Genomic DNA, 27,964 nt, shown 5'->3' on the forward strand with positions numbered 1-27,964 from the left:
TATAATATTTGTAGATAAAAAAAAAAAAGAGGATATAGTATGGGAATGGATAACTCAGTACCGTTCTAAAAGACATATTCTATGTTAGTAACAATAACATGGTGTGCACTGTGAAATTCATTAAAAAATAATGAAATATGAAATATTCTCTCCGTCAGGTATTCCCATTCAAGTGCTGTTTCCTATCCAGGAGGTTGACTACCATGATGTGACTCATGGTTAACAATGGGCATAACAACATGCCGTGAGCATCCTATCTCTTCCACATACTGTCATAAGTATTCACAGCTGTAAATCTCGTGATATTACAGTGAATAAAAAACGTGAGTTTCCAGGTGAAAAAACCTTTTACCTTCGTATAAGACCAGCTAACTCACCTCTAGTCGAAAGAGACCAGATAAGGTTCCTCGCGTTACAGACAGAAATTGAACCTAGTTCTTTCCAATGAAAGGGCTTCGTCTATACCGACTGAGCTACAGAGGCTTTCCATCAGACATTATCACTATATGAAGAAACATCTCAATGATATTCGTGTATGAGAACCAGAAATCCTCTAACAGACAACAAATCTGATCACACTACAGGAAATTTTATAAAACATTTCATAAAAATACTATTCAAAGAGAAAATAAAGATTCTTACCCTGGTCAGATTTGGTTGATGAGCTATTCTTTTCTTGATCAATGTTTCACAAGTCTTAGTTTCATCAGTCTGCCTTTTTTCTTGAAATTTTATTGCCTGAAAAATAAGCAAATGATATTTATAGGTTAAAGAGAGAGAATCATATATATAAAACTGTCTCTATTTGATGTGTTCCAGATGAAAATTCCATTAAGTAATATATTGTTTTTAGTAATTATAAAGCATAATTTATGCAATACTTTATTTTTGTGTCTATAAGGCATAGATAACATTAATTATCAAACAAAAATAACTAAAATAGAAAATAAACTAACATGGTGATAAAAAGACACTAATTCTTCTAACTATTTAACTCTTGACACTTGGTTAGACTAACATGTTCAAGCTGGACATTATATTGTGTCTTATTTTCACTAGTCAGTCCAAGACACACCTTGGCATGAATACAGAGATTAAAACAATATAGTCTACACAAAAACCTTTTTTGAGTTGGGTCGACATAAAAAAGTCATATCAAGGATTATGATGGATTTAATGATTTTTTTATTTGTGGAAGTTTAGAAAATAGAAGCCATAAATGAATATATTCACTTCTTAACATCTGGTGTTTTTTTTTTGTGAAATTGTTTCGGAAAGGCTGTCTTTATAATATTTATAGATAAAAAAAAAAAAAAAAAAAAAAAGGATATATTATAGGATGGATGACTCGGTAGCATTCTAAAAGATATAATCTATTTTAGTAAAAATAACAGCGTGCACTGTGAAATTCATTAAAATAATGAAATATGAAACAGTACATAGTCTTTACACTCAAATTATTTAGCTCAGGTTGTCTAATTACTAACAAAAAAAAAAAAAAAAAAAAAAAAATCAAGAGGGCGAGAAACTTGGCTGCACAATTTTTCCTCTGGTAAGCTCAGATTCAAACAATAAAACTGAATATTTCAATCGTAAAAGTTACTTATAAAAGTGTCCCTTAATAATTACAGTAACAAACACTAAAATTCACCATAGAAACCGAACAAGACAAATCCATCAACTTCCTAAACCTGACATTAGTCAGAACAAACAACAAAATAGCCATGAAAATATCACAAACCCACATATATAGAAAACTACCTCCATTTTAACTCACACCATCCTTATTCGATTAAAAAATCAGTTATCCTAACACATTTCATGAATGCTTACAAGTTTTCAACTAACCATAATTATCTCAATGCAGAAATAAAGAAGCTAACACAAATTTTTCAAATCGGAATTACCCAACACAACTAATAAATTACGTCAACGAAACAGCAAAAACTAGGCAAAAGAAACTTCACCAACACAAAAAATTATTAAACTGCCATACATCCAGAACACATACAAAGCCTACAAATATTTTCAAACACACTGACAATAAGCTGGTGTTCACCACGAACCAAAAATTGGCAACACTGCTAAAACCTACAAAATTTCTCACACACAAAGAAATATTAGAACACCACAACGTTGTTTGCAAATTTCCTTGGCAAAAAGACTGTGACATCACCTATGCAGGTTCTACTATCAGGTCTTTATGGGCAAGACTACAAGAACAAATCCCTGACTAACATCCCTATTCCCAAACATTTAAACAATAAAAAATGCAACAATGAAAAGAAAAACAGAATACAAAGTACATGCAAAGCAGAAAGAGTAGTCCACGCCCTTGAAAAGAAACATAACCCGCAAATCGACAAGGTCATAATAGATATACAACACAACAAAACAATGCTTAGAATATCGGAAATGATAGATATAAAATATGACGAAAACTCAATAAATGTTCACCGACTCTGCATAATCTCTGAGAGTTGGAAGCCCAATAACATAAAAATTAGGTCACAACTCTGACTAATAGGAGATAACACAAGCACACCAAAGACAGAAACAGCAAGCCAACAAACATGACATAGCCTCCACTTTCCTCATGAGTTCTGAAGATGACACACTGTCAAAACGGTTCCAACCCCGTTACTCCCACCCCTGACCTTTTCCCATCAATTCTTCCTCTTCCCCCAAAAAAGTTTCAATTTGCAGATCCTTCTCTCACCCCCCCCCCCAATAATAATTTATTTACTTTGTGTGTGAACTACAGAAAATGCAAGAGCATACATATAAATGATTAAACGTATACATTTAAAAAAATAGACATTAAAAGAATAGGGATTAAAAGCATACATTAAAAGATAAAAATGCCACTTGCATGAAATATTAAGCAATAACATAAAATGTCAAATTTATTTTGTACCATCATTTTTTAGTTTGGTTTAACCAATAAGAATACATTGGTCGGCTAAATCCCAAATTGCCAGCCCATCCTCGTTCGTTCAGTATCAAAGTAGATACTCAAAAGGGTGCACCACGAGAAGGTGAGGATTGGACATTAGGTCAGAAGCCCTGGTCGGTTCTCCGCATTCCTTTAAAGGCTATGTGGAGGTCTCCTCTCAGTTATACAGCTCTGACCCTTAAGCACCCCAGTACTATCAAAGATTGGTACTATCAACGTAAGAAGCCTGAATGGCAAAGAAATGGAGCTAGCTGAGGAATTAGATAAGTACCAGATTGACATAATAGGGGTGACTGAAACAAAAATGAAAGAAACTGGTGAGATCTTTCTGAGCAATAAATACAAAATGTTATATTCAGGCAATGACAATCAAGGAAAAGAAGGAGTAGCCATAGTATTCAACACAAAATACGAGGCTAATCTTCTTGAATGGCAGTCAGTCTCAAGTAGAGTAATGTGGGCAAATATGAGAATGGGGAACTGGACAATGAGACTTATTTGTGCCTATGGTCCCACAGAAGGTTCTACTATGGTAGAAGTGGAGGAATTTTTTGACACTCTAGAAAAAGCAACTGACACAATGAAAAAGGAAAAGTTGGTCCTTGTTGGGGATCTAAATAGCAGAGTAGGAAATGATTGTGAGACATACAAAAATATTTTGGGAAAATTTGGAGAAAAGAGCAAAGCTAATAATAATGGCAAATATCTGTTGGATTTCTGCTCAGGACATGGACTGGTTATTACTAACACCATGTTACAAAATAAAAATGTGCACAAATTCACATGGAGAAAAGAGGCTAGGAATAAGAAAAGTCTTATTGACTATGTTATTGTTGATAGTGATGTTTTCTCTCTGGTGCAGGACACCAGAGTGCACAGAGGATTTGAAATTGGAAGTGATCACTATTTAGTCTTGAGCAGGATAAAATGAATTTCATATTGAAAAGAATAACATGTAAGAAAGTTTTAAAGCGAATAAAAGTTGAGCAGCTCTCAGATGTGAACTGTAGACTAAAATACAGAAAGATTATTGAAAAGAAAATGAAAGAGTTTGAGAACAGGAATCAAACCTTAGAGATTCAGTGGCAAACTCTGAAGAAAACCCTGATTGATTCAGCCAGTGAGGCATGAGGCGAGGTTGTCTGTAAGGATAAAAAAATCAGAACTCCCTGGTGGACACAGGAAATTAAAGAGGCAGTGAAGGAAAAGAAGAAAGCATATCAAAAGTTCCTGGCAAATAAGTCAGCTTTTACTCTTACAGAATACAGAGACAAATGTAAGAAAGCTAAGCAGTGTGTAAAACAAGCTAAGCAAAAGTCATGGGAGGACTTTGGCAAGAATATAGAAAATAAACATCAAGAAGGTGGCAAAATATTCTGTAGGTTGTTGAAGAAGCTTAGGAATGGAGGAAATAGTGCTGTAAAAGGAGTTAGAGATGATAAAGGTGACATGAAAACAGGAGAAAAAGATATCCTTGAAGTATGGAGTAATTACTTTGAAAAACTGCTAAATGAAACAAGCAGTGATGACAGCACAGTGATAAAAAAACACTGACCAGGCATGCAGTCAGGAATACATATCCATACTTGAAGGAAAAAGCCATCAAAGGCTTGAAATGTGGAAAGACAGCAGGAGTAGATGATATTCAACCAGAAATGCTGAAGTATGGTGGTGTGAGAGTCTTACAGTGGCTGCACTGCATAGTTCAGAAAGCCTGGACAGATGAACGAATTCCCGATGATTGGAGTAGAGCTCTCATAGTACCCATATATAAAAAGGGAAATAAAACTGAATGTGAGAATTACAGAGGTATTTCCCTACTGAGTGTTCCTGCAAGATCTATGCAAGTATACTTGAGAAACGGTTGAGAAGAATTGTGGAAGAAAAGCTTGGTGAAGAACCAGCTGGATTCAGGCCAAATAGAGGCTGTCAGGATCAGATCTTCACTTTACGACAAATAGTCGAGAAAGCATGGGAATATAACAAAGATCTGTATTTAAGTTTTGTCGATTTGGAAAAGGCATATGACAAGGTGCCAAGAGAGAAGCTATTCAATAAGCTACAGTTATATGGTGTCAATGGGGCATTATATCAAGCAATACTTAGTCTTTGAGTTGTAAGTCAGCAGTTAAAATTGAAGGAAGTACAGGAAGATGGTTTAATGTTAAATCTGGTGTGAGACAAGGATATACATTATCCCCTCTGTTATTCATTATTTCCTTCATAATGGATCACATTATGAAGGAAAGTGGTATTAAACCTGATATCAAAATTGGAGATGTTAATGTCACCTCTTTGCTTTATGCGGATGATGTTATACTTCTAAATAAATCCGCTACAAGTCTGCAAGATTCTCTGACTAAATTGAATAACTGTTGTAATAGATATGGTATGCAGGTCAGCAATAAAATGACAAAGACAATGAAAATAGGCAGAATCATTGAAAATGTCAACTGTGTTGTGAATGGAAAACCTGTGGAACAAGTAAAACATTTCAGCTACTTAGGCACAATTTTTACTGAAGATGGTAAATTAAATATAGAAATAGACAACAGAATCAGCAAAGCTGGTATGGTGGGAAGTCAATTGAATAAATTCATATGGAATAAGAGAGAAATTAGTCGGAACACTAAATTAGCTGTATACAAGACAGTGTTCAAACCAGTTTTAACTTATGGATCTGAGAGCTGGGTCAGAAGTAAAACACTTGACCAAAGACTAGAGACCGCAGATATGAGAGTTCAGAGAAAGATTAGAGGCGTGAAATGATGGCATCAATGGCAATATCATATTAAAAATGAGGATATTAGGAAAGAACTTGACATTGTCAGCATCCAGGAATGCGTTAGCAGAGCTAATCTCAGGTGGTATGGTCACTTAAACAGAATGGGCAAGGAAGGATTAGCAAAACAAGTGTTCTCTGCCAGGTTGGCAGGAAAACGACCCAGAGGAAGACCAAGATATAGGTGGATTGATACGGTACAAAGTGCCTTAGACAATAGAAATATAAGATCTGATAATGTTGGAGTCTTGACAAGTAAGAGACTAATTTGGAGGAAAATTGTAGATAGGAAGTTAGTAATGATGTAATTTTTTCATGTAGTACTGTCATATCCTGTACACCCCTTGAGGGTACATGGCAGGAATTTGATGATGATGATAAAATGTCAAATTTCACTCATACAGTGACTAATATATTTTAAAGCTGTTTCATTACACTGCATCTTCTCAGGTACATATATTATTAATGTCAATTAAGCAGCTTTGCAGAAGATGATCCATGGTTTGTGTTTCATCATATGAGCAGCTGTCATTGTCTGTGTAGACCCATCTGGTCATATTCTGCTTTGAATATGGCCAGATGGGGCTACACAGGCCCATTCTGGAACGAAGTCTAGCCAGGAGGAAGAGATTCGTTTAAGTTCAGAGCCTCTGGAGATTGTTCTTGCCACATTGGTGACCTTGTAGCTTTATCGAATCAACCAACAGTTCTACTGAGTGAATAAACTTTTCCTTGATCTTAGCCTCTTATATACCACAACATGTCCATACAAGGGATGCCGTTTATCGTTTAGTTGTTGTTTCTGCTCATATCTACTCTGTGCAGTCCTTCTGATGTGAGGAGGTGCAATATCAGACAGTGAGTGGAGATGGTCAATTTTTGTAGGCTTAAGGCAGCCGGTAATGTGCTGACATGTTTCATTAAGAATCAATTGAGAATTGATTCTCAGAAATGTGTCATCAATAATTTTGATATGTGATAATCTTTCCAAAACAGGGCTAGCATACTTGGCTGTCGAAAAGTAAAGTGCCAGTGCAGAGGTGCGCAGTACTTGTGGATTTGCACCCCACCAAGATGATGTTAATTGGAGCAGAATATTATTATGTGTTTGAGTTTTAGTTGCAGTCTTCTCTATGTGTCGCTTATAATTTAAGGTCCTATCTAGTGTAACACCTAGGTAAGTTGGATTTGGTTAATTGACCAGTTTCACACCATTTCATTCTATATTCAACTCTCTCCTTGCCTCCCTATTATTGAGATGGAAAAGACACATTTTGGTTTTACTGGGATTTCCTTATAGTAAACTGTAAGGGTTTCTAGCTGCTTCTCAATATCATCAAAGGATTTTACTTGATAAGCTATTGCCCAGTCATCTGCATATAAGAAGGTTCTTGACCGTGGGTTTATAGGTTGGTCATGAGTAGATATATATTAAAGAGGAGGGGAGATAGCACACTTCCTTGAGGTAGACCATTTTTCTGGATACACCATCTGCTCTTTTTTCCATGAAAATCAACAAAGAATCTCCTGCTGAACAGTAGTGACCTAAATATCTCCACTAACCGATAGCTGTTTGTCATGCTGTAAATTTTGACTATAAGCTCTCTAAGATTTAGTGTGTCATATGCTGCTGTCAAATCTATAAAGACAGCTCCTGTTGCTTACCTCCTTTCAAAGACGTCCTCAATAAACTATGTTAATTTTAATACTTGTCCAGTGCATGATCTTCCTGGTCTAAATCCTGCCTGTTCTTTTATCAGCACTTTCTCTATTTCTGGACTTAGTCTGTCCAAGATTAACCTCTCATACAACTTCAGTGCTGTGCATAGGAGAGCTATAGGCCTGTGGCTCTTTGGAACCTCAGCAGGTTTACCTGGTTTCAGGATAGGTATTACTTTCATTTGTCTCCATATGCTGGGTATTTTAGCAAATTTCCAACAAAAGTTGAAAAATTCTAACAACCATCTGTTGCCTTTTCTCCCAGATTCCTTAGTATCTTGTTTCTGATATCATCTATACCGGCAGCTTTTCCTGGTTTTAAGGCTTTTAGAGCATTTTCTAGTTCCTCTTTAGTAAATGGTGCTTCGAAGAGATTATTTTCTGAATCCCAAACTTTTTTAATATAATCTTTAGGTATTTTTTCTTCGGTACTTGGTTTACCATTCAGAGATAGCTGAGTTGAAATTTGGTTTGCATTTATATTAACTTCGGTTGCAGCTGTTGAGGGGTCACCAGATAATTTTTTGAGTAAGAGCCAGGCTTTCCTGCTACTGTGCTTCATATCTAAGCTTTTAATTTTCTGCCCATTATTGACTTCTTTTTTCAGACAGTGCTGCTATAAGTTCCTCTCCTGCATCAATTGTTTCTGATGAAAATGGATTTTTATCATATAGGTCACAATATCTTTCATATATTTCCACGTGCTCTGTAAAACCTGGAATGCAATATGTTCTACAACCTCTTGGGATGTGCCTGGTAGCAGACTGTCTAACAGCTTTGATGAACTTTCCATAATTTTCTGGTCTGGGTGAAATGTTGGTCAGGTTTATGTCTAATTCTCTTGAGAACTGTTCCCAGTTAGCGTTTTTTAAAATTAAAGCGTTTTCTAAGTGGGATCTCCTTAAGTTGGAATGGTGGGAAAACTTGCAGCATTATTGGTCCATGTTGTGAACTTGGGATTGGTGCAAGTACCTGTGCACAGATTAGCTATTCTATTACTAACAAATCCAAGGTCAGGGTTATAACCTCTTTTCCATCTTCCACTGTTAAATGATGGCTGTTTAGGATCATGTATAAGATTCATTTGATTACTTTCAGCCCACTGTTCAACTAACTCTCCATCCTCATTTGTTTCACAATAACCCAACTGTGTGCTATGACTGTTAAAGTCACCTATAATAATAGCAGATTTCCTTTGTGTCAAGTACTGTGGCATTTCAAAAGCAAAGGTTATACTAGGTGGCTTACATACTGAGAAAACACTGATGTTATCCAGATCTATTCCAAGGATTTCAATGTTATTTTGTTTGCGATTGGTCATCCTATAACCTGGAGCTCCTGCCGAGCGAAGATAGCACTTCCATACTTTCTATGTGGTATTTCTTTTATGAGCTTCATTCCAGCAATTTTAGATCTGGAGAGGTCCTTTGTCTCCTGTAGACATAAAATATCACATTTTTGTTCTTTACACATTTTTGCAATAAGATCTTCTTTTACAGAGGAGAGGGCCTCTGTAATGTGTGAGATGATTGTCAGGGTTGGTTCCCATAAGGGCCGTTGAGTTTTAGTCATTGTGTCTCTGATAAAGAAGATGCTAGTTGCACTATAAAACTGTATTGCACTATGCTATACTGTAGATCGCTGGTAGCAGAATTCCAGGCTTGTAAACAAGCCGACATAATAATATTATACATATAAAAAAACCCGGTTTTTTTTCAAATAATCCCCCCCCCATTACTTTACCCGTTCCCAAAACTTCCTTCCTTTAATAGCAGATGTATGCATGTTGCTGGGATAAGGAGACAGCCAACAACATCCAAAAAATAATAATATTTGGTTAACCGATCAAGTGTTGATAAATTTTATTAACTGGTTCAGTTAATTAATAAAATTGATCAACACTTGATCGGTTAACCAAATATTATTATTTACTAATTTATGATCAAGAAAACAACCTTCATGATGAACATCCAAAAAAGGTATGTCCGACTTTTCGTCCTATATTATTCTTCATATATTAGTTTTATAACACATCAGTAATGCCCTAAGATTTGAGTAAAGAGCCAATGACATTGTAAAAAAGGGACACTCCAAAATGAAAGTAGGCTATCTTAGCCATAAAAATAATATGTAAAAGTTATGTTATTAGAATAATATTAATTATGCTTTTCAAATATTCTGATTATTATTATTATTTTTTTTTACCATGATTTCATTTTACAAATCTTATATTATTTCAGAATAACTATCTCCACTCTATAAACTCCTGTCCATATTAACTTGCTAAAATTTGAAGAGCAAGAAAGTAAAGATTGTGAGTCTGCTGGCTCAGAATGACAGGACAGAATTGAGAAGGGCCATGACTATCAATGAATCCATGAGAAGATTGTGCAGGACAAATGGTGTGCAGTTTATAAATGGGTGGAGTGAATATGATGGATGTAAGGACTGGTATATGCCTGATTAACTCCACTCAAATGGTTCTGGAGTTAGGTGCTTGGAGAGAGTGTGTTCAGTGAAAGGTTGGAAGTGCAAAACCAGGGAAACTAGAGATATTAGTGAAGAAGTAAAAATGATGCATACATCTGGCCAGCCCTGGGACAAATGAGTGTGAATGCAAGAATGACTGTGTGGAAATAGCTACCCCTTGAATAGATAAGTGTGTGCAGGAATATTATGAAGAGATGGTGAAGTTGCAAAAGTTTGAAATTTGAATGGGTAATTAATGACATTAACTAAGGGTAATTGTGGACACAAGAGGATGCTGAAATGCACGTACATGAATGACCCAAGTATCAGAAATAAAGGAGGAGAGTTTTTAGCATTGGTCAGCTCCACTTAGACAAAAATTTTGGCATCAGCAAGACCTATTTGTCAGAGAATGATGGAGATAGAGGGATAGAATGTATTGTATTTTCAGAGATGATAGAAGAAATAGGGCAGGAGGAGGGGTATTATTAATAATACCTGAAGAACTTCAACCAAAAAAAAAAAAAAAAAAAAAATTGAGGCTGTCTGGTGTGAGACAAAAGACAAATTTGTTGCTGGAATTGACTTATGCAGACCAGAAGAACATGTGAACAACAAGCATCAGCAGATTACCACAATGAGTGCAAGCCAAGCAATTACCATTGGGAAGCTTCAACTATGCCGATATATATTGGAAGGAGATAGCATATAAAGAATCAAAGGCTTTTCCAAAATCTATGAACACTAAATATACAGAAAGATTATATTCATTAGCTTTTTCCATTACTTTGTTACTAGCATGGATCTGATCTGTTGTAGAGAATCTTGCTCTGAACACTGCTTGTTCATATGTCTGGGCATTACCAAAAACCTTGTAATACTATTTAAAATAATGGATATAAACATTTTGTACAATTATGATAGAAATCAATTGGCCTATTATTGATATCTCTGCTGCCCTTTTATGGAATAAGATAATCAAGGATTTAATGCCAACGAACTGAAATTTTTTATGTAGTTAAAATATAATCCTCCCTAAAAATATGCCTCTGTAGCGCAATTGGAAAACAGTATATTGCAGCCTTTGATTGGGAAAAGGACTGAATTCGATTCTCATTGCGAATTAGCAGGGATTTCCCTCCCTGAAATTTGGGATTTTCATCCCACATATGAGAACACACACAATTTGCAGACAAAAAAAAAAAAAATATATATATATATATATATATATATATATTAGTGGCAGTTCAGTATGGTAGGTGATTGTGGTGGAGTCAGAGTTGTAGAAGTAGGTACCCTCCCTTGATGAGTCTTTGGACTCCTTGGAGGTGTCACACAATAATAATTGAACATATCTAATATGGCCTTATGAAACTGTGAACCTCCTAATTTTGTAACTTAAACATACACACATGACCACAGTACTTAAATTATTTAATAAGTAAATATTTCATCTTAAGTATCTTATGACATCATCAGTACAGTAATTTCAAACAAATACTAGGAATAACATACAGTTAGGGCACATGTTTACAATGGAATCCAACTATGCGTGCCATAGCATGATATACAATGAAATTAAAATAAAATAACATACAAATTTATTTTACACAATTAAGGATGGTAATTTCCCAAACTTTAAGGATAGTAAGAACGTCATTATGGTTTAAAATGGGTAAGGCTTCGGCACTTTCTTCAAACGAACGCTCATGTTTATATAAGAATCTATCTAGAAGTTTGGTGTTTTTCCACTGGATCCTATGGTTTGGGTTTTCAACTGCATGATGTGTCAGGCCAGATTTGTGTGGTTTGATAAGACAGATATGGTCTTGATGTTCAGAGATGTGTTTACTAATAGATCTCCCCGCCTGTCCGCAGTAAGACATCTTACAGGAACATCATCAACACCAGGTAGCATCAAAGGTGAGAGTTTATCTTTAGGAGAAGGAAGCAAATTATAGATCTTGTTGATTGGTTTATAGGTGGTAGCAAGTTTGAATTTCTTCATAAGTTTTTGACAGACGTTCGGAGATACCTTTGACATACGGTATGGGAATCCTAGGGCTTGTTCTTCTCTGGTTGATGTGTGGGGAAGTGACTGATGATTTTTTTTCAGTTGTTGTCTGGATGCAATAACAAATTTGAATAATTCAACAATATTGGATAGAAATTTTGGAGTTAACAAGTCTATTGTTTCCTTGTGGGGGATATTAGTGAAGAGGGAGACAATGTCGAAGCTAATTAGCATGTTTGTTTCTGACAGTTGAATGTCTTATTTTTGTGTGAAACTGCGGAATTTTTAATTGATGAGGCTGAGTGATCTATGAGAGGACGGAGAAGGTTAGACAAAAATCTTGATAATTTGTAAGTTGGGCTGCTAACAGAATCCAGAACGGGTCTGAGTGAAACGTTGTTCTTGTGAAGTTTAGGTAAACCATATATTCTAGGAGGCTAGCATGGTATGTTCTGAGTTTGTCTTTTTTATGGTTTCTTTATCTAAGGAAGTGATTTCATCTAGTAACTTGTTGAGTTTCTTGAGCTGTCTTTTTGTAGGATCATAATCAGGTTGGGTGTATGTATTTTGATCAAGAAGTAATAAATTCATTTTACGGTCATATGAATTGGTATCTAAGACAACAGTGGTATTTCCCTTGTCAGCTCTGGTGATGACTATGTTTTAATTTCGTTTTAAGAGCTTTGAATTCTGATGGTGGGATATTCAAGTCTGAAGGTTTGGCATCATAGATTATTTTTGCTATTTCAAAACGAAGCCTGTTGGCTTCCATATTGGACAGATGGCCGATGTTTCTTTCAATGTTGTGTATGAAATCTAGATATGGAATACATTTAGGCAAAATGGTAAACTTATGACCTTGAGCTAATACATTTATTTCATCTTCCGTTAATGGACGTTAGATTGTTAGAACAATCTAAAAAAAATACAAATTACCGACCGAAAAATGGGTTGTCAACTTATCTAACCATTCGTTAACGGAAGATGGTACTAATTTGTATGACCATAAAATGAATTTATTACTTCGAGATCGAAATACATACACCCATCTTGATTATGATCTTACAAAAAGACAGCTCAAGAAACTCAACAGGTTACTAGATTAAACCACTTCCTTAGATAAAGAAACTATAAAAAAACACAGAACATACCATGCTAGGCCTCCATTGTAAGCATGCGTCCTAACTGTATGTTATTCCTAGTACTGTTTGAAATTACTGTACTGACGATGTCCTAAGACACTTAGGAAGAAACATTTACTTGAATTAAGAAACAAATATAAGTGTTAATAAAACATCTTTGTGATAAAAGTGTGTGGTGTTGTTGTTAATACCGTGAAAAATAAGTCATGAATAACCATCAACACCTAAGCTTATCTGTTAGACAGGGTAAATCACTTTCAGCTTTACTCTGAATGCTGCATCACATACCTCCTGTGTTCTTCCTTTAGAAAGTCATCAAAAGAATCCTGAAATTGGCTTCTGGTCATGGTGCATCTCACCTCTTGAGCTGAAGAGGTGAGATACATCAGATCCCTGAACTGATATCTGTACTTTATCATTTCTGTACAATTGCCCTCAACCAGCACTCACCCACACACCATGGATGCAAGTTTGTGTGCTTCCAGTTCCAGAAAAAGACAAGTGTCTGCCATCAAACTAACCAGCTATTGCTCTCATCCATGTTTTCTTAATGGAGAAAGTCATCAACTAACAGCACAGGTGCTAACAGCTTTGTTAGCACCTGTTAAAATGTCAACTAATCAGTGACTACCACCATGTATTCCATCACTCAAGAATCAAGATACATAATAGGTCTGACCTATATCACTTACCTCTGGACATGTTCCGTGGAAAGTTTTTGAGAAACATGTGCTGTTGCACTTCACATTTTCAAAACATTTGATAGGGTTTATCATCAAGGGCTACTCAGCAAACCGCTGTCCCTTCTGCATTTTGTAATTGGACTGGTCATTTTCTCTAGGATTATTCATGATACGTTGTGGAGGGTGAGGGTGTTCTCTCCCTGTTTTCCCACAGGTGTTTCTCAGGCTTCTTGTTTCACTTATCACCTACCATCTTTCTTATATACATAAATGAGCTGCTCCCACTAACCTCTATCTTGTGAACATAACTGGAGGTCAGTAAGAGTGCATAATAACACTCCTCCATTTCATTCATGTGTCAAATCTCGCATTGCTCAAACATCTTAAGCTTCAGGATCATCTATCAGTGCCATAAATACTGATCTCTGTACCATTTTGATTGTCTCATTGTAACTTTTTAAGCTTAAAACTTAGTTTTCTCCCTTTTCATTTGATATTTAAGGCTAAATCTTACATTACCACACCATTTTTGTATTATCCTCAGCCTAAATTTGTCATCTTTCTTTTGCTCAATCATTAATTATTTAAATAAAATAATGACTGAAATTATGGCCTGTACAATTGCACAGTAAAATAAGGATATCTATTAAAGATGTGCTGAAGATTTGGTTTTGCTTCAGTATTTGGGCGATTTGAAAAACATGTTGTTGCTCAAGCATGTTTTTCAGATATTTGGATTTGGCCAAATCAGTAAAAAGATCCACTATTCAGCTGGATGAAGCGGAAAAATTCTTGTTCATGTCAGAACAAACAAAGATTGGGGGAAAATCCTCCCCTTATATTGCATGACCGTTTAAATAGAAGGGGTTTCCAAGGCTAATGAATAAATTTATTCTGCAGTACAATTTCTCAGGAAATTTTCTTTCAGCACTAGTTACCAGCTTATTCCTTGAAAGAGTTTTTTTCATAAGTTGGAAACATTTATGAAGAAACTGGATATATGCTACTCCAAAAAATGTTGAAACATTTATTTTCCTATGTTTTCCCTACGTCATGAAGCTTGTCATAATTTATTGCAGTTTGATTTTGAAAGTGTACAACATTCTCTATGAAATTAAATGCTAATTTTATTATATTGAAATGGAGAATATTATGTATCTATATTTTATAACCAAATGTAGAAAGAAAGTAAAATTATGAAAATTTAACTGTGAGTTTATGAGAACAACATCAGAATTGTTGACTTGGCTGCACTATTTAAACACAAACTCTACCCACAACCCATATATTCATCTTTTAATACTGAGTAAGCTTCATTAGCCTGAAACACCAGATGTCAAATTGACCAAGTTCAAAAAAAATTAAAAGCAGAAGTGAAGGCAAAAACTCATTGAAAACTGTAAGCTATATCAGAAAGTTAAATTCATAAGTGATCTCTAGGTGTTCATAATAAAAAATTAAACTATAGAGCTGAGAAGCTTATATTTGTCTTACATAGATATTATAATAGACAACATTATAGATTCATCTGTGTTTTATAGCAAAACCATGTAAACAAGTAAAAATGTAGAAAAATTTTCTTACTTTCAAAAATTTACTAGAAAGCTTATGAAGAAACTTTCTGGTAATTTTTTTAGAGTTTTAAGTTTCTTTTTACATTTGGCTATAAAATATGGATGAATCCATAAGACACATGCGTATTTAGGTGGGAGGTGAATTCATCATCCAGTGTGTGACCACTGCTCCACTTATTGGAGGCCTGAAAATTGTTTCATGTTTGGTTTCTGAACTAGGTAAAAAATACATTTAAAAATGTAAAAAAAAAAAAAATAAATAAATAAATAAATAAAAAATACACATAATTGACAGTATGTCCACCCATAGTATAAAATGTACTATAGGTGTGCAGATAACTTTTCGTCAGTGGGAGCAACATAAAAAATATCCTCCATTACCATATCTCACTTATTTGAAATTGAAGAATCTCGGCTCTATACTTAAATATTTAAGAGTTATTATATTTATGGGAAAACTCTTCAATTTGGCAACAGGAGATATTAAAGATAAATGTTATTTTGTAGCCGAATATATATATATGTAGAAAGTGTTTTACCTTGGGTATAATAAATGTTAAGAATACCAAGCAATTTTTAAACCTGGTTTTACTCCATTTCCCAAGTAAACAAACAGACAATAAGTCAAGTTTGCGCCTGCAAATGATGCAAGTCTAGCTGATCCTACAGGTAGCGCAAGACCAAGGCAACTCGTGGTAAAGGTGGCATAAGCGCTGATCACTAATCTTAATATTTACCCTTAATGCCAAAATACATCTCCAAGAAGGGGATACATGCATCCCAAAATACAAATAATGCCAAAATACATCTCCAAGAAGGGGATACATGCATCCCCTTCTTGGAGATGTGTTTTGGCATTAAGGGTAAATATTAAGATTAGTGATCAGAGCTTATGCCACCTTTACCACGAGTTGCCTTGGTCTTGCGCTACCTGTAGGATCAGCTAGACTTGCATCATTTGCAGGCGCAAACTTGACTTATTGTCTGTTTGCTTACTTGGGAAATGGAGTAAAACCAGGTTTAAAAATTGCTTGGTATTCTTAACATATATATATATATATATATATATATATAGTAACTTGGAGTTTCCAATAAAGAGAGCTTATGAAAATACAATCCATGGCATCAGAGTTTCCTTATCTTGCACTACTTAAAATGCTTTCTGAGTTTCTTAAATATTGCATGAAATATGGATTTATCTGTTTATTTTATAATACCAAAATGAATACATTTAGCCTCTTCTGTGATAATTACTTATAAACACTGACTGCTATTCACTAATGAAAAATACATGGTAATCCAAATGTTGCATGCATCAAAGTATTTCGATGCTAATTTTTTGTTTTGCCTGTAATGGCACCCTAGGACTATTCTCAAATATTGTGCAATCTATCCACCACATGTTGGGTATTGAGCATCCATTGCATAGTTTTGTTTGAGGAAAGCGAAATGGTACTTTACAAGGAGCAACAAACTATTTTGGAATGTTATTTTGAAAGTTTATTTTTCACTTAGTTAGACTATCATAAATTTAGTTTAATCCTTTATCCAAGTGTGATCAAACAAAGTTTGCGCCTGAAAGTATCTTCAGGACTGGGGTAAGGTGGTACAACACTGGGAAACTCGGTGCAAGGTGGAGCAAGCTCACAACACTCCTATCTCAGTATCTCCCATAATGCAAAAAACATCTCCTTGCAGATATGTATAATGTTATGCATTAAGGGGAGGGCCACTACCCAGACTAGTTTCGACTTTTATTGAGGTCTCTTCAGCGGGAGCCAGGCCCGAGTGGAGATACCAGGCAGAAGCATTAGCAAGGTCATCTCTGCAAAGTGAGGTCAGTTTTGGTTTAACACTGTGTTATGTAAAGGTGTGTGATATTTCATAGTAAATTGTATCTGAGAGATACCGCGACCTCCTATGTCAGTATAGTATTGGTTTAGTTTTTTTTATTTATTACTTACTGTTGAAAATGGCTGGAAAAATATATCGATTGGATAATCCATCAGATGTTGAAGAGATTCAGCGATTTTGTTACTCAAGTCCAATGATGAGAATGATAGAGTCGAATGCGAAAGTGATATTTGATAGTAAATTGTATCTGAGAGATACCACGAACTCCGATGTCAGTATAGTATTGGTTTAGTTGTTTTTTTTTCTTTGTTTAATAATTTCTAGATTGTAACTGAAAATAAATAAACCATCATGTATTACACTTGCAGTGTTTTTTTTTCAAGTTTTATCACATTTTAACACATACTAGTAATGAATGTATCTCTCAGATACAAGCGACTTACGCTGCAATTTTTTCGACCACGACCTCCGCAGAGTTAACAAAATTTATTTGACTTTATGTGATATGATGCTCGAAACAAAATTCTCTTTTAGAAATTACAAAATATAGAAATGTCAAAAGATATATTTTAAGCAAATTTTCAAGAACATTCTCAATGTGAATAGTAAAAGGGAAAATACAATAACAGAAATAACAAATGAAAATTTTAGTGGGTGATAAAATACATGATATTCACTGCAAAATGAGAGCTTATCTTTAAGCATTAGAATTCAAACAAAAGAGACTGAAATGATTATCAACTAATAAAGAATTTCAAATAATCATTATTAGCATCAATTGAACTTTTTCAAACAGACTTAAATCTTCCTGAAAACTGAGAAAGTTCAAGGGTCAATTTTGTTTAAGTTAGAATGATGAATGTGGGCTACATATCTCTATATACAATCTTTATAATAAAAATTAGCTCCTGTGTAAAACCACAGTCTTATTTCAATGAATCCTGTGTCTAGTAGATATGGGGCATAACTAGCAAGACTTGAGTTATCAGAATCAGAAAGCTGAATGTAATCCCAATGTTCTTCTTGATAGACTGACCTATCTGCCCATAAGAGTGGTTACAAAACAAGGAGTTTTGAAAACTTCTGGATAGGAAAGGTGAGGATATTTATCGTTAGGTGAGTGTAAGAATGAATTTAGTTTGTGAAGAAGACATGAAGGTTAATATGGCAAGCTTTCTCAACACACCGTTTATATATGGAATGGAAACACTAGAGACTTCCTCTGAAAAAAAGGTCATAATGTTGGGATTATAGCCATTAGAGATGAAAGACAGTTCTGATTTCAGATGAGAGGAGTATAAGGTGTGTATGCATCAGGTTTTGATGATACCCGACTTCTAAGATGAATAATGATGGTGGGGGGGGGGCGCATTGATCTATCTTGTTTACTTGTTTTCTTCTTTCAGAAGAAAGAGATGGAGGTTAATGTTGGGATTATAGCCATTACAGATGAAAGACAGTTCTGATTTCAGATGAGAGGAGCATAAGGTGTGTATGCATAAGGTTTTGATGATACTTGACTTCTAAGATGAATAATGATGGTGGGTGGGGGCAACTTGTTAACTTGTTTTCTTCTTTCAGAAGAAAGAGATGGAGGTTAATCTGGCAAGCTTCCCTGACACACTGTTTATATAAGAAATGGAAACTCTGAAGACTTCTTCTGACTGAAGGAGGTCAAACTGTTAGGTTATCAGAGCCAAATTAGAGCCATTACAGATGAAAGTATCTGTAATGAAACAGTTCTGTCTTCAGACAAGTTAGTAGAGCATAAGGAATGTGGATAAGCTTTTGATGATGCATACCTTCTAAAACAAGTGATGAGGAGGCAGCATCAATATCTTGCTGTATGTAGAAAGTTTTTTTACCTTGGGTATATATTATGTTAAATTATGTTAAATGCATAGCATCATACATGTCCGCAAAGAAATGTGCTTTGCATTAGGGGAAAATTCTAAGGAAAGTGATCAGAACTTACTCCACCTTTACAACGAGTTGCACTACGTGCAGCCGCTAACTTGACTTACTTAGGAAAAAGGATTAAAAACCTAGCTTATAAAATTGCTTGCTATCTTTAACATATCTTGCTGATTTTGTTTTCTTCTTTCAGAAGAAAAATATGGTTCTCAGAGAGATAACAGTTCTGTGAAAATGTCATTGATATCGAAGCCACATAGAAGGTAGTACGAGCTGTTTTAAATATTCAGTGCATTAGTTAGCTAAGGTGTGTGTGTGTGTGAGAGAGAGAAACCTGTTACTATGCCTTCGATGTGTTTGTCAAATTGATTTTGGCAGGAAAAGTATCCTGTGTTTACAGTGAAGTTGAATAATTTTACAATATCACAAGTGAATAGTGTTGGTAACATATTTGTTAAAAAGGGATATTTATAAAGAGTGAAAGTACATCAAAACTAATTAAAAGTTCTGTTGGTAGTAATGCACATTCAGAAATGTTGCTCTCAAAATCTTCTCAGTTTCTAACAAATGGAGTACTTCCAATAAAATGAAGAGAGAGCTTTTAATAGATGTTTTGAACATTTGTGTGTTAGAATATAAACAGAATCTACAACAGGTCTTAAAGGGACACATTCTTTATGGATCTTCAGAAGACTATAGCCTTGTAACTCATATATCCTCTTATATTATAGGCAGACTGAGAAGTTGGCTCAAATAATGTCTAGAATCAAATACTGCAAGGGATCTGTTAAACTCCAGTGGCTGTATTGGTGGAATCGGATGTAGTCCATGCATTTGGAACTACAAGGGACCTTGCAGTTGTAAACTGTCCGACTGTGGCCAAACAGGTAGGACAGCCAATATCAGGATATCTGAGCACAAGGACTACATCTGGTTCCACCAATACAGCCACTCAGGACTTGCCAACCATGCACTGGACACCCACCACAGAATACACTGGAAGAAGGCCACTTTATTACATTGCAGCAAGTATACAAGTACAGAAGATTATTCCTCGAATCAGCCTCAGCTCTGAAAAACTTCCCAAACCTCAACAAATTTAGGTGCATGAAACTGCCCCAAATTTGGGAAGCTTATATTCTAAGATTGTCAGACCAACGGCCGATCTCAGGGGGCACATTTTAGTACTCTAGGACCAACTTCGGTTGCCTTTCTTCAGCCTCATTTGCTTAGTGCCTTTGTGCACATATCATTGTTTTGTGATCCCTGAAGATCACAATGTAACATTGCCAAAATATAGGTAGTTTTTAAAGTTTTTATGATTAAATAATTTAGTTTACGCTGTCATTTCCTAAAAAATTAGAAGTATCCATTCTACTCCTCACAGTTCTTCCCATTATCTATAAACAACTACACTTCACTTCAAATTACACTTATAAAGAAATTATATCCTTGTTTAATCCTTTATCCAAGCATAATCAACTGGGTGCCAGCCCGATTGGCCAAGTGAGTAGCATATCTGCTCTCCACCCAAAAGGTTGAAGGTTTGAATCCTGCCGTGTGCATAGATATTTGTGATTGTCTGTGAAAATACTAGTGGTGGTGGGCAGTAGATGGCGTTAGTGTAGAGGATATGATTTGCTGTAGTTGGTGGACTGAGTGGTGGAGACAGAGTTGTAGAATAGGTGCCCTCCCTCGATGAGTCTTTGGACTCCTTGGAGGTGTCATGTAATAATAATAATAATAATAATCAAACAATGAATGTGAAGTATCTTCAAGTCTAGGCCACTTATATATAAAGACTGAAGAATTCCCATCAACTGCCATAGTATCCCATAATTCAAAGCACACTTCCTTTCAGAAGTGTACAACACTAAGCAGACCAATTTCAATCTTCATTGAGGCCTCATCAGTGGGAGCCAGACCCAGAAGAGACTATTAAAATACTCTGGTTCAGGGATAGTTGTAGAAAGTTTTCTTCCTTGGTTAGAAATTAAATTACAGGTGCCAAGAAATTATATCCAAGTGTGAGCAAATCAAGATTGCAAGTCATCAGCCTCTGTTTACAATCTCCCTATCCAAAATACAAAATTTATTTAATTTTGTATTTTAGGTTAGGAAGTGGAGAAAGAATTTTTCTCTGTCCAACAAAACTACATGATAATAATAATGTATTAAATTAAAGTTATTATTTATTATTATATCATATTATTATATTTATATTATTATTTTATAATAAACTCTAAAAAAGTTTAACTTAATTTTGAATAAACATTTTATATATCTGAAGCCTATGATGTACAACCTTAACAATGATATGTATCACAACTGAATTTACTTCAAAGATTGATTAAAATCTGACTTTTCTTTCTGAGAATAATTTAAAAAAAATCTTTAACTGAAGGAGGTCATAATAAAAGAAAAAAATATGAAGAATAACTCTTAAGACATTAGCTTAATATTACCTTTTTTATATTTTGTCCTTTACTCGAAATGGCTGATGTTTCATTAAATATTCGCCAGCATTCCTCATAAGTATTATCTTCATCAAGATCACTTTCAACATCTGGAACATCTAATTCATCTGATTCACTAACTGATGTTGAATTTTCTAGATGATTGTCATGTGCACGACAAACAGAATCAGCAATGAATTCACTATTCTCTACAGTATAATCTATGACTTTTTCACTATTTAATTTTGATTCACCTTTTCGGTTCTTAGTTTTAGAAACATTTACCACTTTACACACCTTTGTATCATTTTTTTCTTTTTGCTTTTCTAGAAGTTTTGATTTACTAATTGGATGACTTCTGACTTTATTTGAGGTATAATTTTTTTCATTATCTGTTTTTTTTTTGCTCACATAGTGTTCACTCAAGCATATATCATTCTGAGCAGTTGTTTTAGATGCAGGTTTGGAATCTCTTTCTTCTATTTTGTTAGTTTCTTGATTCTTTCTATCTTTAGTTTTCATTTTCTTATCTTTGTGAACTTTATGTTCACTAGATTTCATTTCTTTTTTATTGATGGATTCCAACTTGGACTTAGGTAATTTTGCAGAAATATCTTTTTTTATTAACAATTTTACGACAGGCTGATCTACTACTGATGACTTCTGTTTATGGTCAGGAGTATTATTTCTGTGCAATGCATTTATGCCTTGGAGACTACCTTTTTTTTCTTTTTGTGGAATAGATAATTTTTGTTTTACACTGTCACTGCTACTTTGCAAATCAATGAACGGTGACACTTTAGAAGAAGAAACCTGATTCTTTCTTTTATTCGATTCATGACTGAAGTTATTATGGGAGTTTTCCTCAGCCAGGGTGAGTTCGAGTTTAATGTTTTTGCTACCATATAGTGCATCTGTTTTTGAGTTACTTTCCTTTTTAAGTTTCTGTGATAACAAACACTTTGAAATATCCTTTAACTTTCCAGTGTCATTTTGATTTGTATAATCAACATCTATCTGTTCACTGTTTTTTACTAAGGAACCATCACCTCTATACTTATGTTCAGAATTACTGGTACTGTTTTTGTGAAGAATATTTTTTCTTGTGCTATTATCTTTCTTCATCTTTTGTGATACCAAACAATTTGCAGAATTTTGTATATGTTCAGAATTGTTCTGATCGTCTATTATAATATTATCAACTGATTTTTGTTCATCATATTGTTTCTGTGAGGCATCAAGATTATCAGATTTTTGTTCTGTATTACAGACTGCTGTCTTATTCACGTTTCTTTTTAAGACATTACCTATTTTAGTTTTTTGATGGAGATTATTTGCTACATTTTCTGTACCTATTTGACTCTCAGGCACATTATTTATAACTTTCTGCTTGTTGGTTTGTTTTGCTAAGGCACAATTATTGCTAAGCTTTTGTTCAGCACTAATGTTTTTATGAAGGCAATGACTTTTTAAATTACCAACATTTCTCTTTTTCTTCAAAGCCATGTCATCTTTCAGAATTCTTCTTTCATTTTCGACTAAACAATCAATAACATTACTATAACTCTCTTGCTTGGCCAATGAACTGCCAACAGTAGAATTCAGGTTATTACTAGAAGACTTGTTTCTAAGAAGAACATCTTTTTCATGGCTAGTTTTCTTTGACTTGTGCTGAACTGGGCATTTTATAATATCTATTATGTTTTCATTAGCATGTTGTTCCTTATTTAACGTGCAGTCAACAACTGTTTCATGCCCTTGATTTATTAACGCATCTTGAGACTTCTGATCAGCAATGCCATTTTTACACGCAATTTTTTTTTTATGGTTACTATTCTGTTCTTCTCGTTGTTGCACCGAACACTTTGTGAAATCAAAAATGTTCTTATTTATTTTCTGTCCTTTTGTGAACAGCTGATTATCTGTATGTCTATCATCCTGTTGTCCCAAGTTGCTATCATCATCATCATCCAGAGTCTCCTGAGAGCTTAAAACCGATTCATTATCACTGTCATCACTGAAGTTAGCAACAATGTCATATAAGTGGTTAACAGGCTGCTTAGAATGATTGCTAAGTTTAACATCAAGTGGTGAAATTTTGTTGGAACTATAGCAGTCATATGTATCTGTTAATGAATTTATAATTGTTTTCTTATAAGTACATTTAACTTCAGTTGGATCATATTCTTCAGTCTTTTTCCGCTTTCGGTTAGCTGCAAGATTAGTAGTAGGATAATAGTCTACATTATTAGCAGTGCCATCATCAGTATGATCACTGTCTTCATAATTCAAAACAAAATCCGACTGCTGCTTATGCAGTTTTTTGAGTTCTGCAATTGGTGTGGGTTTATATTCAGGTATTGCAGATACAAATTTCTTTGAATCTCCATCAATGCTTAATTTACCTTTGGAAGGACACTTGGAAACTGGAGTAGGAATGTAAGCAGAAGAAAACATATCATCTGAAATATCAGATGTACTCATCAGTGTAGCTCGTGTGACATCTGCTTGCACTCGCTGAAGAGCAATATTTACTCTAGCCAGCAATTCCATTTTGTTGTCACTACAAGTTTCCTCTACAGGTGTACGAAGAGCTGGTTGCCCACCTGGTACATCTAAAAATAAATACTTACATTAAAATTATAAGAAATTTTACAATACTTATGGAATGAAAAGAATATCAGGGTTTTATATAACTGTATAATGAGATGGCACTTTCAAAAAAGATTTGTCATCTGTGTATAAAATTTCTTGTATCAATCTTATCCTTTTACCTGCAAGTAAGTTTCTACCATGTACCCTCTTGTCTTGCCTGTCAATTAAACTCTGGAACCCACACAACTTCAATTGAAGTTGTGTGAGTTGCAGAGGGAGGATCCACAGACGTGTCACCAGCTTTATCACTTGTCTCTGAATGCTCTTCACAACATCCTGATCACCAAGAAATCCAGGTGACCAAATCTATGCAAAATAGTCAAGATTTGACTGAATCACATCCTTAAGAAAGATAATAATCTTCCTATCTTTACTTGTTAATGTGTTCAACATACAAGTAATCCTTTGAGCTATTTTGCCAATTTTTACAATATGTTCTCTGAACTTTAAACCTCCATTCACTTACTTCCAGATCCCAAGCCTCATCAGTTTCATGTAATCCAGTACCAGCAATATAATACAAAGTATATAATCTTTTCATCCCAAAGTGCATTACCTTACATTTTGCAACATTAAATTAACAACCGGTCATCTTCCCACACTACAAAATTATTTAAATCATCTTGCAGGATATCTACATCACTTTTATTAACTGTTGCCCTCCCCAGTTTTCTATCATTAGCAAACACTTAAATATCCCCTCCCGAAATCTTTCATCATATCATTAATATACAAATTAAAGAGAGGTGACCCTACTCCAGAACTCTGGAGCACTCCACTAGTCACGCTCATTTACTATGATTTCACTCCACCATACACTAACCTGTGCTGCCTATCTGTCAGCCAACCCCGAAATAAACTATGTCATGATCCATTCCCATTTGCTCCAACTTATATAATAGTTTTCCATGCAGTATTCTGTCAAATGCTGCAAAGTCCAGCATAATCATGGTGTACCCATTTCCCTTATCTAATTCTGCTGCCACTCTAGTATAAAATGTGAGTAAATTATGGAAGAAGTTTTTTCACTTGGCTATGCTACTAATTATATATTGGGTTTTATCCTTTATCCAAGTGTTAGCAAACAAAGTTTGAGCCTGAAGTATTTTCAGGACTGGAACAACTTGTGGTGAAGGTAGTATAAGTTCTCATCACTTGCCTTAGTATCTCTCATAATGCAAAGCACATCTCCTTGCAGACATGTATAATGCTATGCATTAAGGGAAGAACCACTACCCAGACTGGTTTCAACCTTTATTGAGGTCTCATCAGGGGGGAATCAGACCCAGAGGTGGTGATACTAAGGTGGAAGTAATGGAGAAGTCATATTTACTTATAATGTCCTGAAAATACTTTAGGCACAAACTTTGTTTGCTAACACTTGGATAAAGGATAAAACTCAATATATAATTAGTAGCATAGCCAAGTGAAAAAAACTTCCATAATCTTTTCTCTAATCCAGAGAATTTTAATAATAGGGTGTGACACCCTTTGGCAACTCGTATAAGTAAATATGACTTCTCCATTACTTCCACCTTAGTATCACCACCTCTAGGCTCCCACTGATGAGACCTCAATAGTCGAAACTAGTCTTGGTAGTGGCCCTTCCCTTAATGCATAGCATTATACATGTCTGCAAGGAGATGTGCTTTGCATTATGGGAGATACTAAGGCAAGTGATGAGAACTTATATCACCTTTATCACGAGTTGCCCCAATCCTGAAAATACTTCAGGCACAAACTTTGTTTGCTAACGCTTGGATAAAGGACAAAACCCAATACATAAATGTGAATAAATTACTAAGACAGGACCTACCTTTTACATAGCCATGCACCATAAAGAATCATATTCCTATCCACCATATGCTAGATTTTACCTTGAACAAACTTTTCCAATACTTTAACCACCACTCCTGAGATTTTAGCTACTTGTCTTGGAGACACCTTTACATAATAGAACTATCTAACCCTCTTCCCAATCCCTTGGAACCCTGTTAGAGGTTAGACTTAGATTAAAACTGTCAGAGGCACTGCCAGTTCTCTTGCACATTCTCATAGAATATACGAGCTAACATACCATGCAATCTCACCACTGCATTCACATTGTTATTTTTCACTATGTTGAGTTACCTCCAGTTACCTCAATTCTCGCATCGGCTTCTATCACATTAGTAACTGTAAAGTCTTCATCTGGATGATACACACTTGCAAAGTGATCACTTTAACTCAACGTCTTTTCTGATACCTTCCTACCATCAGCAATAAGTTATCCTTCCATAATCAATCTTCCTCTTACTTCCTACATACATGAAAAAAAAAAAAAAAACTCTTTTGGATTTATTTTGGCTGGCTTAGCTAATCATCTCTCATAATCTGTTTTAACCTTCTTACCATACTTGTTGTTCTTTCCTGCACTTATAATGCTTCTGATAATACTGATCACCTTTTCATTGGTATCCCTTTTGCAATGCTTTTTTTCTTTGCAGCTCTTGCTTTATATTGTTACTCATCCACTTAATCCAAACTTGGTTGTTTATCCTCTTTACCCTGTGTATGCAGTGTGATAATGCTTCTTTCAAATAATCCCTGAGTACTTCCCATGCACTATTGATATTCATTCCTTGTAGCTTCTCAAGTCACACTGTCCTAGCTATCACCTAAGTTTGTCATAATTGCCAACTTTGCAGTTCCACATATTTTCTTAACTGAGAATTCCGCATGTTGAGCAACCTTCTCAGAGCAAGAATGCATAGTCACTTTCCCCATTTCGTGGTAGAGTTGCTACTGTAGTTGTATAGTTCTTGTGATGCAATTACTAGATTCAACACTCTCAAACCCCTTCTGCCCTCCATCATGGGGCTGTTTCAGGTAATTATCCTTTAGTAACTATAAATTTCATTTCCATCTTGCCATGTACCTTTCCTCCTTCCAATATCCTCCATAGTTGAAATCTCTCATGGTAGAGAGATTTCAACTCGGCCTGCAATCATTGTGCTAATCTGCCAATGCATGGCATCCACATCTTGGTGGACCTCCTAGGTCTATAACCAGTAACCAACAATATATTTTGTCATACTAGCCTCTATCTCACATCAAACCACCTCAAATTAACAATCTCTCTCAGATCTACAATGCTCCTTAACTTCTAATTTTGTTGGCCAAAGTTCTTCAGCTACTGCTAATAATAGTCCTCCTCCTGAACTATTCCCTCTACCTTCTGTGAAAATACATTATCCCTTACATTCTATCCCTGCAACTATATCATTTTCTGGAAGTTTTTCCACTTGGTTATACTATAAATTAAAGATACCAAAAATTATATACTTGGTTTAATCCTTTATCCAAGTGTAAAGCAAAGTTTGCTTCTGAAGTATTTTCAGGACTGGGGCAACTCGTATATAGAAGCTAATGACCTCACATCACTTGCCTTAGTATCCCATAATGCAAAGCATTATGCTGACATGTATAATGCTACGCATTATGGGAAGGGTCACTAACCAGACCGGTTTCGGCCTTTATCGACCTGGCTTCCAGTGATGAGACTTCAATAAAAGTTGAAACCAGCGAGACCTGGATAGGATACAGAAAATATTTGATAATTATCATTCCTCTTCCAGATTGGAATCTGATGTTAAAAGGATCGGCATACTCTACTTTAAAGGAACATCTGAACAAATGGCAAGGACCCTTCACAGATATAATTTGTACACCAGCCTATAAGTTGTCATCTTTCTTACTACCTAATC

At 35.0% G+C, this 27,964-nt stretch overlaps 1 protein-coding gene across 2 annotated transcripts in view; it reads right to left on the bottom strand.

Annotated features, from left to right (window-relative positions):
• Positions 1-27,964, bottom strand: part of LOC150092573 (uncharacterized) — a 283,311-nt gene that overhangs the window by 192,653 nt on the left and 62,694 nt on the right. For both annotated transcript variants that reach the window (XM_090414418.1, XM_090414417.1), the window contains exons 2-3: positions 21,573-24,178; positions 643-738 (exon numbers count right to left, since the gene is read on the bottom strand). In XM_090414418.1, coding sequence (XP_090270544.1) covers positions 643-738; positions 21,573-24,178 — 2,702 coding nt within the window. The remainder of the gene's footprint in view (positions 1-642; positions 739-21,572; positions 24,179-27,964) is intronic.

Source organism: Typopeltis vanoorti, chromosome 25, assembly GCF_054136105.1.
Source record: "Typopeltis vanoorti isolate ZY-2024b chromosome 25, IOZ_Tvanoo_1.0, whole genome shotgun sequence".
Taxonomy (NCBI): domain Eukaryota; kingdom Metazoa; phylum Arthropoda; class Arachnida; order Uropygi; family Thelyphonidae; genus Typopeltis; species Typopeltis vanoorti.